General features: G+C 43.1%; 2 protein-coding genes across 9 annotated transcripts in view; one reads left to right on the forward strand and one right to left on the reverse strand.

The window, feature by feature from the left end:
• CMSS1 (cms1 ribosomal small subunit homolog) overlaps positions 1-12,401 on the reverse strand; it is a 243,920-nt gene that overhangs the window by 31,500 nt on the left and 200,019 nt on the right. Inside the window, exon 1 of one of the 5 annotated variants that reach the window (XM_075766644.1) lies at positions 592-733. The exons of the other annotated variants lie outside the window; for them this stretch is intronic. Coding sequence (XP_075622759.1) covers positions 592-688 — 97 coding nt within the window. The 5' untranslated portion in view covers positions 689-733. Of the gene's footprint in view, positions 1-591; positions 734-12,401 lie in introns of those variants that run through there. 5 annotated transcript variants of the gene reach the window in all.
• FILIP1L (filamin A interacting protein 1 like) overlaps positions 843-12,401 on the forward strand; it is a 208,020-nt gene continuing 196,461 nt past the window's right edge. Inside the window, exon 1 of one of the 4 annotated variants that reach the window (XM_075766369.1) lies at positions 843-1,078. The gene's annotated coding sequence lies outside the window, so the exon portion shown is untranslated. The remainder of the gene's footprint in view (positions 1,079-12,401) is intronic. The other 3 variants (XM_075766354.1, XM_075766360.1, XM_075766379.1) reach the window with 3 other exon arrangements.

The following is a 12,401-nucleotide window of genomic DNA, read 5'->3' on the forward strand; positions in this document are numbered from 1 at the left end:
GCTGACTCATATCAAGTTAAACTCTCCTTCAGGTTAAGAACAAAATACCCTGACATGTTGCCGCATAGAGTCAGAGTGGCAAATTCCCCGGATTATAAAACATCTGTTGAAAAGCAATTCCCTATCTAAGGCCCAAGGGTTGTGTTTCTACACCTCTTATTCTCTCGTTTCCTCCTCCACCATGTACTACACATTTCTGTGCAGTTTGGTCTCTGACATTGCAAGTTGTAGTGCCCTTTTAAGCTACTCTAGCATCTCAAATTTATACAGTACCGGAATATATATTTGTGGGTTTAACTCACTTTTCCAAAAAGTCTTACTATAAGAGCAAGTGAAAGGAAGTATAATTTCTTACAGAGAGAAGCTTTTAGGGAACTGCTACACACTCTGCTGTGTTAAGGTTTTTGAGCAGAGGAAAGGCAACAGGCTTTTCATCTATGTTAGTGCTCTCTATTTAAGAATAGCAATTACAATGCAATCTCTCATCTGTACAGGTCTTTTGTGAACTGACAGGCGGCTTGTGTCTAAATGATCAAATAAAGCACATTCTGACTTGATCGGTTGCAACTGCCATAAAAATAGAGCTCATACCTACGTTCATTCGCTGCAAGCAGATGGTTGATTGCTTTTCTGTCCTTTTACGTTGCAGTCCTGTCTCCTTAGATCCTCTCTTTGTAGAGAGTGACATGCTGGGAGGTCAGTTTTCTGACAAGGTCATCTGCCTTCAGAGTATGAAGAGAACTGCATGGAAAGTGGGTTGGGCTATATTTAGAGTTTGGTCCAACTCCGTGCCAAGGTCCCCCCGCTGTCTCTCTCTTGCAGCACTGTCTCAGGTCTATTCTTGCAGATTCTCAGCCCACAGAACACATGAGGAGAGGAAAGTCGCTCTGAGCTACTACCGGATCGAGGTTTTTGCAATTCGCTAAAAACAAGCTGATCAGGAGCTCAGATGAGAACTCCTTAAATCCCTCACTCTTCTAGTACTTATTTTTCTTTATTCAAGTGGATTTTGCCTTTTCAAGTGAATAAGGAGAGGAAACTGCCTGGGATACAGCAAAAACCAATCTCCCGACCTAAGGTAAGCTTCCTTCATTTTTGTATTGTCATCACAATTAAAAGAGCAATTGATGATGAATGACTTGGATCAGATAAGCTTTGTTCTGGTATTAAGGGATTTTTTTGATAATGAAATTCTCAATTTCAAAACATCAATTTTCATTATCACTCTCTAAAGGAAATAGGAAAATAAAAGGATATCAGCATGTGCAATAGAATATACATTGTCTGATTTTACATGTTTAAATTAATGTAAAAAGCACACAGCTATGCCAATAGACTGTATCATTCTGAAAGTAACAGAAAAACAGATGTGTGACTATATGTATAATGATTACATATATAGATGTGCATTTACATGTGCTGAGTGATGTTTTATCCACATTATTTTGTACCATATGAGAAAGTGGTTTCAGGGTTGCAATATAGGGCTTGCTGCAAATAGCACAAATATTTAAAAAAAATAAAATTAGATGAACACATACTCAAATCTCTTTACAATTCCAAAGAAGTTGCTCGGCTTCAGCCAGAGTACAGGCAGGATTAAAGATCATATTGAATTTGGTCTCCTTTCCACTGAATGCTTTACGTTGGTCCTGCATTGCTTCTCCTTTTAAAACCACATATGGCTGAACAGTTTTCCTCAGCACCATTTTAAACTGTTGTGATTCTTAAGGGGAAAAAAACTGGACAGAGTACAGCATCGCATGCCTGCCTGTAAGGAGATCCTAACACACTTGAGGTCACATGGACATCATGATACTGTGGTGTGGACTCCAACATGAGGAGATTGCTGTCATGTAAAGACACACTGGAGCCATGGATTTAGCACTGGCACACACACATACAGCTTCCTGCAAGGCAAACGCACAGCAATGGTAGCCTGAAGAAACAGGGTAGAAAGCTCCACTTGACCCAAAGGTCCAAACATCAATGTGACAGCACCAAAAAGTTCTTCATAACAGAAACACCCCATAAAAGTCTCAGCAGAAAGATCCGAAGAAAGGCAGATGGGTTCTAGATTAACAGTATGCAAAGGACAAAAGTCACTAAGTCACTGGGAGTTCATCTAAGCCACGACAACTGGGTGAATCCCTGCACTTAATTCAGGCCATCTTTTCTTAATGTATCTGCTGGTTAAACAATGCCCTACATCAGGCTGAAAAAGTAAAAGATTACAAGGTGGCAAAAGTCTTACTTGCTGAAGATACTTCTCATTTTGGTTACACTCAACTCTGTATGAGATAATCTCATCTTCCTTTCCTTCTGACTTTTGTTTGGTAATTTATGCTCAGAGTCATCAGTGTTAAGCTTATTTGGAAGATATAATAAACACCATCCATTTCACAGAAAATACCTTTCTAGCAGTCCTATGACGCTTTAACAAATAATAGTAAAGGCTACATGCCATGGAGCCAACTTGGGCTGTGACATGTGATAATTCAGATTCATCCAGAAGGCTTCTATTGCAAGAACTCAAACGAGGCTGTGAAGGTTACTTATGTGCTGCGAATGCATTCATCAAGTTCATCAGTAAGTAAAAGGCTTCATAGTATAAAAGGAACTAGTGCAGCCTAAGATTGGCAACAACCTTTTATAAACAGTTGTGATACACTGATAGAAAAAAGGAGAAACAAATACATCTTTATCAATGTTTAAGTGGTCAGGTTATGCCTAAAATTATTGCTTAATGAATCAGCGTAGTTTTTGTGATACTGTGGCACCTCTTCTCCACTTGTGTGTGGGAAAATGTTATTTCCCCATCATTCCCATCAACGTTAAAGACATTGGGGGGTGGGAGTTGGCTTAAAATAAAGCAATATGGGTGTGACTAGCTTATAAATACAGTGTTCACGAAGCCCCTCCAGCAGAGAGGCAGGAGTGCTGCTGCGTCCCAGCGGCAGATGAGGACTGGCTTGTTTTGAAGGGAGGGTCATCACATCTTCCCCACAGGAGGTGAGCCTAAAAGGTCTCTGTCACCCAAAGCGGTGGAGGTTTGTTGGCTTACAGATGACAGGACAACAGCAATGGAAAATGGCAGTATCACTGCGATGATAAATATGAGCATGGCATTAGTGGAAGACATTACGGAGGAGCACAACTGAATGAACAGGCTTCATGTCTTACTGTAGAGAAACCTAAATCTGCTTCTAACCTCTTTCCAGTTGGGGTCAATGCTGCTTGGAAGGATCCTCCTCTTGTTCTCTTCCCTCCATTACAAATTTACAGCACCAGCATAAGCTGGCTTCATCCTGCTAAGGTGTAACCTCTAATGGGCATGATGTGCCCATTCTAGTGGAAACCAATACAGAAGAGAAATACAGAAAAAAAAATATTAAAAGGAGGAAAGGATCTTCATTTCCTCCCCTAGTGCAAAAAAGAAAGACTGAAGCCCTTTGTTTCTACTAGGGAGGCTCAGACAGGGCTGAAATCCACTCTCCTCACTGGAGGTGGGAGGGCATGGCTATATGTGTTGACTGACCTCCTGCCTAAGGTTGTGGATGAGAAGGAAGACAAGGCTTGGCTGATGATATATGCTGCCAGCTGGCCAGGCAAAGCTCCAAGGGGATGTTGACAAATTCCTGCCCTTGGCACTGTCACCCTCAGCTGACAGGTGTAAGCAAGGCCAGAGCCAGACGGCTAAAGCCAAACAGCGTCAGGGGGATGAGAAAGTCCCACCAACAGTCAGGTCTCTACTACAGCTCACCATACTTGTGTTCCTGCCCGGGGGCTCCCTCCAAACAACAAATGGTGCTGGGATTTTCCTCCCTCTCTGCTATCTCTTAGACAAACGGGACTGACAGAAACAAGCTGGGGTTTTGAGAGGAGTCAAGGTGTACCTCAACTCATCCTGAAACAAATACCTTTAGCAAGAGGCCCTGTCAGATGCTACAGCATCATTGGCACATGGTTCTGTCAGCCAGCGGGACCCAAGACTCACCACGACCCACACCATCATTGCATACATAGCTGGTGCTGCAGCCAACATCCAGGCAGGGACACCCAAAAGGGGATGGAAGAGACTGTGAGAAGGGTGAAGGTGGCACCTACAGAGCCAGTACAAGAGTATTTGGGTACAGTTCTCTGTGTGTGTGTATACGGAGAGCAACTATGACAGCTTTGCCTAAAAATGATGATGAGAATGAAATTAAACAACTGTAAGTAGTTTACTTGAAATATTATAAAACAGTGCGGAGGGGAATGAGGCAGCACGTATATACCCAGAGCAGCGGTAGTTACCTATACTTGAAAACATGCTTTCAAAAGTATCTAAAAACTGAGGACATACAGCTGGCCACCTGCACGGATTGTTTTCTCATTTTCATAGAGCTGTTCCCAAGTCCAACTTTAGTGACAGCTACAGAAGTAAGCTGAAAACAGAGTGCTCCAGTGGGCCACACGTTTCTCGTGGCAGTAGCGGAGGTACAGAACATGCTCACAGAAAGACCCTTCCGCTCCCAGGGGAGCTCGGCAGGAGCTGGGAGCCTGGGAAAGCACCAGCACAGCAATGGCTGCGCTTTGCTGAAGCAGTTTCCCTATGAAGGGCGTATGCATGGCTTTCTGCTGCTCTCTGACATCTGCTGAGGAAAAGGATTATATGCAAGGCTAGACCATATCAGTACCTTTCTCTGAAGATGAAGGCGGTTAACTTTAAAACAATTCCCAATGAAAACCCCACCTATACAACATCGCATAGTCATGCGGAAAGAAATAGTTAAACCCAGGATTATACAAAACTAACACAAATTTCTTATCTTCCATTACATAAGTCTAAATTCTTTCAATCACAACACATTCACAGTGATCACTGCTGGGGCTAAAATGCCACAGAAAGTAACCCAACAACACTGAATTCTTTTGTCTCAAACGTCAGAGAGTGAACGTGCTTAAGCACAGCTGCAAAACTGTAAATTACAATTTTACATAAAATGAAACTTGGACTAAACATAGTCCTGTTAAAATAAATCCTTGGAGGTGAACTTTTCCATTTTTCACTCATAACCAGCTTTTTAGTACACCAATCTGTTCCTCAGGCATTCATTTGAACAGGAGAACAGTGTCCAATCTCTAGCACACAAATAACAGTAAAAAAATCAGTATTTACAATATGGTTGTATTTAGCACAGTACTTATGGATTTTTCTTAACCACCAGTAATACTGCAGAAGAATACAAGAGCAAAGGATGAAAAGAATCATAGAATAGTTTGGGTTGGAAGGAACCTCAAAGATCATCCGGTTCCAACCCCCCTGCCATGGGCAGGGACACCCTCCACTAGACCACGTTGCCCAAAGCCCCATCCAGCCTGGCCCTGAACACTTCCAGGGATGGGGCATCCACAACCTCTCTGGGCAACCTGCGCCAGTGCCTCACCACCCTCACAGTAAAGAATTCCTTTCTAACATCTAATCTAAATTGACCCTCCTTCAGCCTAAACCCATTACCCCTTGTCCTGTCACTACACTCCCTCATAAACAGTCCCTCACCAGCTTTCCTGTAGGCCCCTTCAGGTACTGGGAAGCCGCAATTAGATCTCCCGGGAGCCACCTTTTCTCCAGGCTGAACAACCCCAACTCTCTCAGCCTGTCCTCATAGGAGAGGTGCTCCAGCCCTCTGATCAGCTTCGTGGCCCTCCTCTGGACTCGCTCCAACAGCTCCATGTCTCTCCTGTACTGGGGCCCCCAGAGCTGGACGCAGTACTCCAGGTGGGGTCTCACCAGAGCGGAGTAGAGGGGCAGGATCACCTCCCTCGACCTGCTGGTCACACCTCTTTGGATGCAGCCCAGGACACGGTTGGCTTTCTGGGCTGCAAGCGCACACTGCCGGCTCATGTTGAGCTTCTCATCAACCAACACCCCCAAGTCCTTCTTCTCCTCAGGGCTGCTCTCAATCCATTCTCCACCCAGCCTGTATCTGTGCTTGGGATTGTGCTGACCCATGTGCAGGACCTTGCACTTGGCCTTGAACTTCATGTGGTTCACATGGGCCCATCTCTCAAGCCTGTCAAGGTCCCTCTGGATGGCATCCCTTCCCTCCAGCATGTCAACTGTACCACACAGCTTGTTGTTGTCAGCAAACTTGCTGAAGATGCACTCGATCCCACTGTCCATGTCGCCCACAAGGATATTAAACGGTGCCAGGCCCAGTACCAACCCCTGAGGAACACCACTCATCACTGATCTCCACTTGGACATCGAGCTGTTGACCACAACTCTCTGAGTGCAATCGTCCAGCTAATTCCTTATCCACCAAGTAGTCCTTCCATCAAATCCATGTGTCTCCAACTTAAACACAAGGATGTCATGCTAAACAGCGTCAAATGCTTTGCACATGTCTAAGTATATGATGTCTGTCGCTCTTCCTTTGTCCACCAGTGCTGTAACCCCATTATAGAATGCCACCAAATTTGTCAGGCATAATTTGCCATTAGTGAAGCCATGTTGACTGTCACCAATGTAAAATAATCCCCAAATGAATGACAGATGTTCTAGATAATCTCCATAAAGAGAAAATTTAAAAATCACGTGCAAATTACAGTGAAAAATAGGCATTTTACATCAAGTCTTGCCTGCTTTTAAGAACACTCAATTTAAATAGAAAATGAGTGGCAATCATTCTTCCTGTTACTATGTTTTATTCTGCTATAATAATGGTTAGAGATGTCATCCAACACAACTTGATGTATACCATTGTAGGTCCACTCACACAATACCTGCCTAAGAGAGCGCGAAGACAAGGAAATCCCACTTGGGAAGAAAGTGGGGTGGTACAGGATGAGCTTATCAGTCTACAAGAAAAAGGAAGGATTGAGATGATGCATCAGGACTCATACACTCAAGCACATGCTGCTGCTGTGTGCTTTGTCTGATGCAGCCAAGCCAATGGGGCTGCACGTTCCCCATTGTACATTCACCCACCGACCAGCATCGGCCCACTTATAAGGCAAGATAGCTCAGGTTGTGATGGAGTTTCTCAATATAAATAAGTAGACATCAAGAGACTGAAACTGTATGACCTCTCAACTCTTTTGCAACAGGAAACTTGAGACTCTTGAAGGGGGAAAAACAGAGCATTTGCTCCCCCTCACATCAACTTTCATCTGACCTCCAGCTGTCTGAGGTGGACAATATGTAGTCTAATTACAGGTTTCTTGAGTCTTCCTAGAGATTGTCCCCTTCCTTGGACAAAGAATCTCACAAATCTCTTTCAGAGCACAGACTGTCCTCCATTTTAGACCCTTCTTCTGCCCTATCACAGATGTGCAAGGCGAGTTCCCATCAAGTTTGCTCCTTGCCAGTGAAACAAAAAGAAGAAATGTCAGGTTTCATCAAGCAATGCAGGGTATGGAGTTATCAATGGAGAAGGCACAGCTAGCTTCTTCTCTACTGTCCTTTCCCGTGATACGTCACTTAAAAAGAGCAGTTAACATTGGAGATGTTTTTATTACTAAAAATGCAAAGCTATTTTATGTACTGAGCACTTTCATACTTTAGAACTGCTGAGGATGTACTACACGTACAAGTTGATATGCTGGGTTTTCTTTGTACTTTACATACATACCCACCACATATGGTCAGAGGAGGGAAGCCTAGAGGATTTATTTGGATGGAAGTCAGGTGCACGTATGTGCTTTGTTATATTAAAGAGCTTGGGAGCAGGCGTTTCTACATCTGATAGGCACTGCTTAGCCTTTAGCAAATCACTAGCATTTCTTCCATCTCAGTTTGTCTTACCGCAAAAAAACAAGATGCAGAAATACCCCTTAACGGGATGTGCTGGAGCCTAAATAACATATGTGAAGTGCTATGGGATTCTTGAAGAAAGTGCTCTAGTAGAATAAAATAATAGTTGTTTATTATACTTCAGACAGAAAGGACATGAAGTCCCTTTCTTAACCCTTGAAAAAACAGCAGTGTTTTTACGAATATTTTCGAGAATCCATACCAGTTGCATTCAGATCATTAAGATGAAAAAAAACTTGGGGCTCACTCTGTCAGACAGACACAGCTCAGTAGAATCCCTTTTAATTTGGAGTTACAATTCTCCAGTCTCAGTATCGACAGCCACAATCAAAGGCTTATTTGTCATGGCTTTGCTATTCAGCAGCTTCTGGGAGAGTGTTCTGACATGAAAACAAGAGAATGATAAGGGTTAGCCCTATCCAAAGGGTTTCACTACTGCATTCAGCTCAAGGACAAACTGATGACAGACTATGTAAAGCTGGGGTCAGAATATATACAGTATGGGAGACACAGAAGCAGTGCTTTATCTAGGTCCTGAAGTCTCAGCTCTGGAGACAGTCTCGTAAGGCAGATGTCCTCTGGTATCCCATACGAATTCACATGCTGTGAATTCTTCATTCAAGACCCTGTTGGGAAATGTAGTCTCCTCCCACTTGATTTACTGCGGAATTGCTGATAAGGAAACCCTGCTGTAGCAGAGCACTACCCGCAGCACAACAGGGACAAGATAGGCAGCACATCTGTGGAGGAGAGATCAGGGTCTTAGCCAAGGTTACAGAAAACAGCAATTGTAAAACAGTCCAAACCTTACATTATGGAAAACAGCATAGCCCTCAAATCAGAGATACTTTGTCTCTCACTGTTTGCCTCTGGCAGCAGAAAGAATGGCCATATACAATTAATACTATCAAACAGAGGCCCGCATAGCAAGAAAAAAAAATAAAATCCCATGTACTGTCATGGTAATTTTATCCTTCTGTTTATTTTTTTTAAACTGAACTAATTACTTAGCTCAGCAATGGTTGGGACTTGAAGGCTGCACCAGGACTGTAACAAAGGTAAAACCCTGGGGAACAATTTTGATTATAGTGGAGGTTTCAGCTGACTACATTTTAATTAATCAGAGCAGTACAGCACTCTGAATTCCCAGGTATCCCATTTCAACCTGCAGTCTAACATGACTTGTTTTAGGGCGTATTTTAACATTGTTCTAATAAATTCTTCAACAGTTCTTTTTAAATCTCAGAGGTAATCTAATGTCTTTTTTATTTTTATTATGGAGGCTTTCAATAGGCATTTCAACTATAAATCACCAAAATGATGTGGCTGTGGAATGTCAAATACAGACTCAGAAACTAAATACCTCTTCAATACTTGTATTAATTAAAAGCACAGCAAGTTTTCTAATTACAAAACAAAAGAAGTTTTCTCATATCAATAAAGCATTTTATTTTAAAATAATAAAGACAGGCCACAGTAGCATTTGGTTAAAAAGCTCAGAAGTGAGCCAGCATACTAATATGAGATATCATCTGCTATAGGATAAACATGTAAGTTGTCAACGACAAGAGAAAAGCAGGATGTTCAGAGTTCAACACATGGTGCAGTGTGTACATTATCTGTGTAATCCAGGCTTAAGTGAGCCATGCTTAAGGACAGACAAAACATACGTAGTCTGAGAAATATGTGGCAAACGAAGAACCAGATCCCAAAATAAGCAAGTTTTCAACTAATACATCATGAGACCCAGCAAAGATGGTGTAATTTATATCTTTAAATTCACAAAGCATGTAAATTTTCCTTTGCATCCCTCTCTGCATCCTGAATTCACCAGTGTTTTGCTACTGTACGGAAACAAGAATGTTAAACTGCCCAGCACTCTCCCAGTTTCTACTGAGTCCCCAACATCAGTTAAGTGTGACCTGCACAGGTGGCTGTACACTGGCCCCATCCAGCAGCAGTAGCAGATACTGAATCTTCCTCCAAGAGGGATGTAAAAACCAGAAAAAGATCCAGACATTGCAAAAGGACCAGGGGAAAAACCTGAAGACAGCCATCAGGCAGAGAGGGCTAAACCCAAGAGAAGAGCAGAAGCTATTGGCAGTGATGGAAGGGAAGGGGATGAGGACAACACATGTGGAGCTTTAGCTCTGAGCCAGTACGCTTCTCCATGTCCACCATGTCAAAAATGCTTTGTTTTGCACAAAACCCAACCCTCCCTCTCCCCTTCTCAATGGGGTGAGCAGCTGTGCCATCTGCCCAGTGTGTGTGGGCCACGGAGCTGTACCTTGTCCCTGCGTGGGGACAGGTTAGAGGGGGACTGTCTGTCATACAGTTATAGAAACATACTTGCTCCTAGCAGCACCCATCCCTACTAAGGGGTACTGAGCCCCTCATTGCTACACCACTAGGGCAAATGCAGCCCACCTCTGCCAGCTGTCCACCTTTGTTACCTAAATCTTTTGAGAAGATAGGCACTGTAATTATGACTTTACCCCTACATAAGAAAAGGCTGGGGGCAAGAAAAAGTCCCTTACCCCAGTGTATCCATAAAGATGCCAAAACCCAACCCAAAATAAAATGAAATACCAATTAGATTAGTTTTCCAGGGTGAAACTGTTCTGTGTAGGATAAAAAAGGGTAGCTCACTTATGTGTAGAGGCAATGAAGCAAATGTGATTTAAGAGAATGGTAATGGATTTCCTTGGACAATGGGAAAGGTACAGATCTAAGCTCGTATCTCTGGCAAGGCATCTCGTTCAGCAATCACTACTTTCCTTCAGTTTCTGCTAAACTAACAGTACCACAGATATTCTATTTTACAGTTGTCATTACCACAAATATTACAGGAACAATTTGCTATAGTAAATAATCATAGAATTGAGTAAAGGCAACAGCATTCTCAGGAGCACGTAAAATTATTCCAGGCTGGAAACCAGTCGTTCATGCCTAGCAGTAATTACACTTAGAGAGTTTGGACTGAAAACCTCAAAGAGGAAAAAGCATCAAATTATTATTACAGACCAAGGCACAAAACCTGACTTTTTGATTTGGAGAGGCAGTTTCTGCACAGATTTGCAAGCCTGAAGCATTATTTTTTTAAAAAAATTAATTTTATTTCACACTGAGTGACCAACCAAGTACTTAGTTCAGATTTCAGAAGAGCTCGAGTGATGTATTTAACACCCGCTGGGTACACCGCCACTTACACCGTTTTCAAACCAGAAGGAAAGGAACAGCTGCTATTGCTCTCCCTGCCTCAGGTTAAGCACCAGGAGCGGGAACCCCCCCCCAAGAGCGTGGGAAAGCACCAGCACTCACACGCTGCAGCCTCCAGTGATCTAGAATTCCCCTCCTAATTTCTATTCTTCACTCATGCCTTGTCTTTTAACTGCATCCAAGGATGAGCAAAGGTAAACAACACGGCATGCTTTATCTGGGGCTGCCCCTAAAACCCACTACTAAACTGCAAGCTTGGGCAGATCCTAACCAGGATCTCTGAAGGGAGCCCAAAAGAGCTTGAGCCTACAAAGCCTTATTGCTCCACGACTCTGAACAATACTCGGGCTGCTAATCGAGCTCCTCTGCAATATCAAGAGCTGCTAATGTCCCAGAATTTTTCTACACACTTATTAAGAAAGTGAAGATAAATTAAAGGAGGGTGGGAAGCTGAAACATGTCACCCTCTGGCCTAGGTGATCTTGACAGAAGTCAGGTTTTCTCAGCTCCCTTTAAGCTTAGAGCCCCAGGAAACATACCCTGGCAGGAGCCTGCCCTAAAAACCCATGTTGCAGGCAAACCCATGGCTGTGTTAATGTCACTCACCTGTAGCTACTAGTCCTGGAACCACTGAATGCAGGGAGGGAGGCAGCATTGTTTCTGAAAACAGGGAGGGAGAGCATCTTCTAGGCAGAGAATTATTCTGTCTTTACACTTCCACCAGTACGAGCACCAATGCACCAGTACAGTACCATTACGCAGCACCAGTGCTTTATGGACACGTGTAATAGTAACAAAGATGCTCATGACTCCAAACTATATCTATCATGAGAATTCCTATCCCAAAGAGGAAAGTGGCAAAGAAAATGCTACCTTAGTGTAAGCATTGGTTGTACTGGGTTTGGTTTTGGTTTTTTTCAGACTAGAGAATCTTCTCCTTAAATTGCTCACGCATGTCTTGGGAGCGGAGATTGTGCATTTGAAACCACTGAATCACAAGCATGCCTATGAAGTAAAACTTGCAGGGATGAGGGGGAAACTACATGCACAAGAGTCTTCGAGCTGCCTACACACGTAGCAGCTGCCTCCCACAGGGTCACTGGAAAAATCCACTCAGCCATTCTGATTGCTTTTAAGAGCAAGGAAAATACAGACAAAAATAAAGGGCACTGGGGGTGTAACACATCTCAAACACAGCAAGGCATTTTTGGATAGGCTCAGACAGTTTCTGCCTATTTTAACACCACTTAAGATTGGCAGAAATTTTGCAGAGGACAATCATTTTTGTCTCCACCGTTTGAGGCAGATGAAGATCATGGCTTCATTGCATACATCAACCTTGGTAGGGCAGTAACACACAGGGTGCCAAGGAGGTAGGTCAAAA

Source organism: Balearica regulorum, chromosome 1, assembly GCF_011004875.1.
Source record: "Balearica regulorum gibbericeps isolate bBalReg1 chromosome 1, bBalReg1.pri, whole genome shotgun sequence".
NCBI lineage: Eukaryota > Metazoa > Chordata > Aves > Gruiformes > Gruidae > Balearica > Balearica regulorum.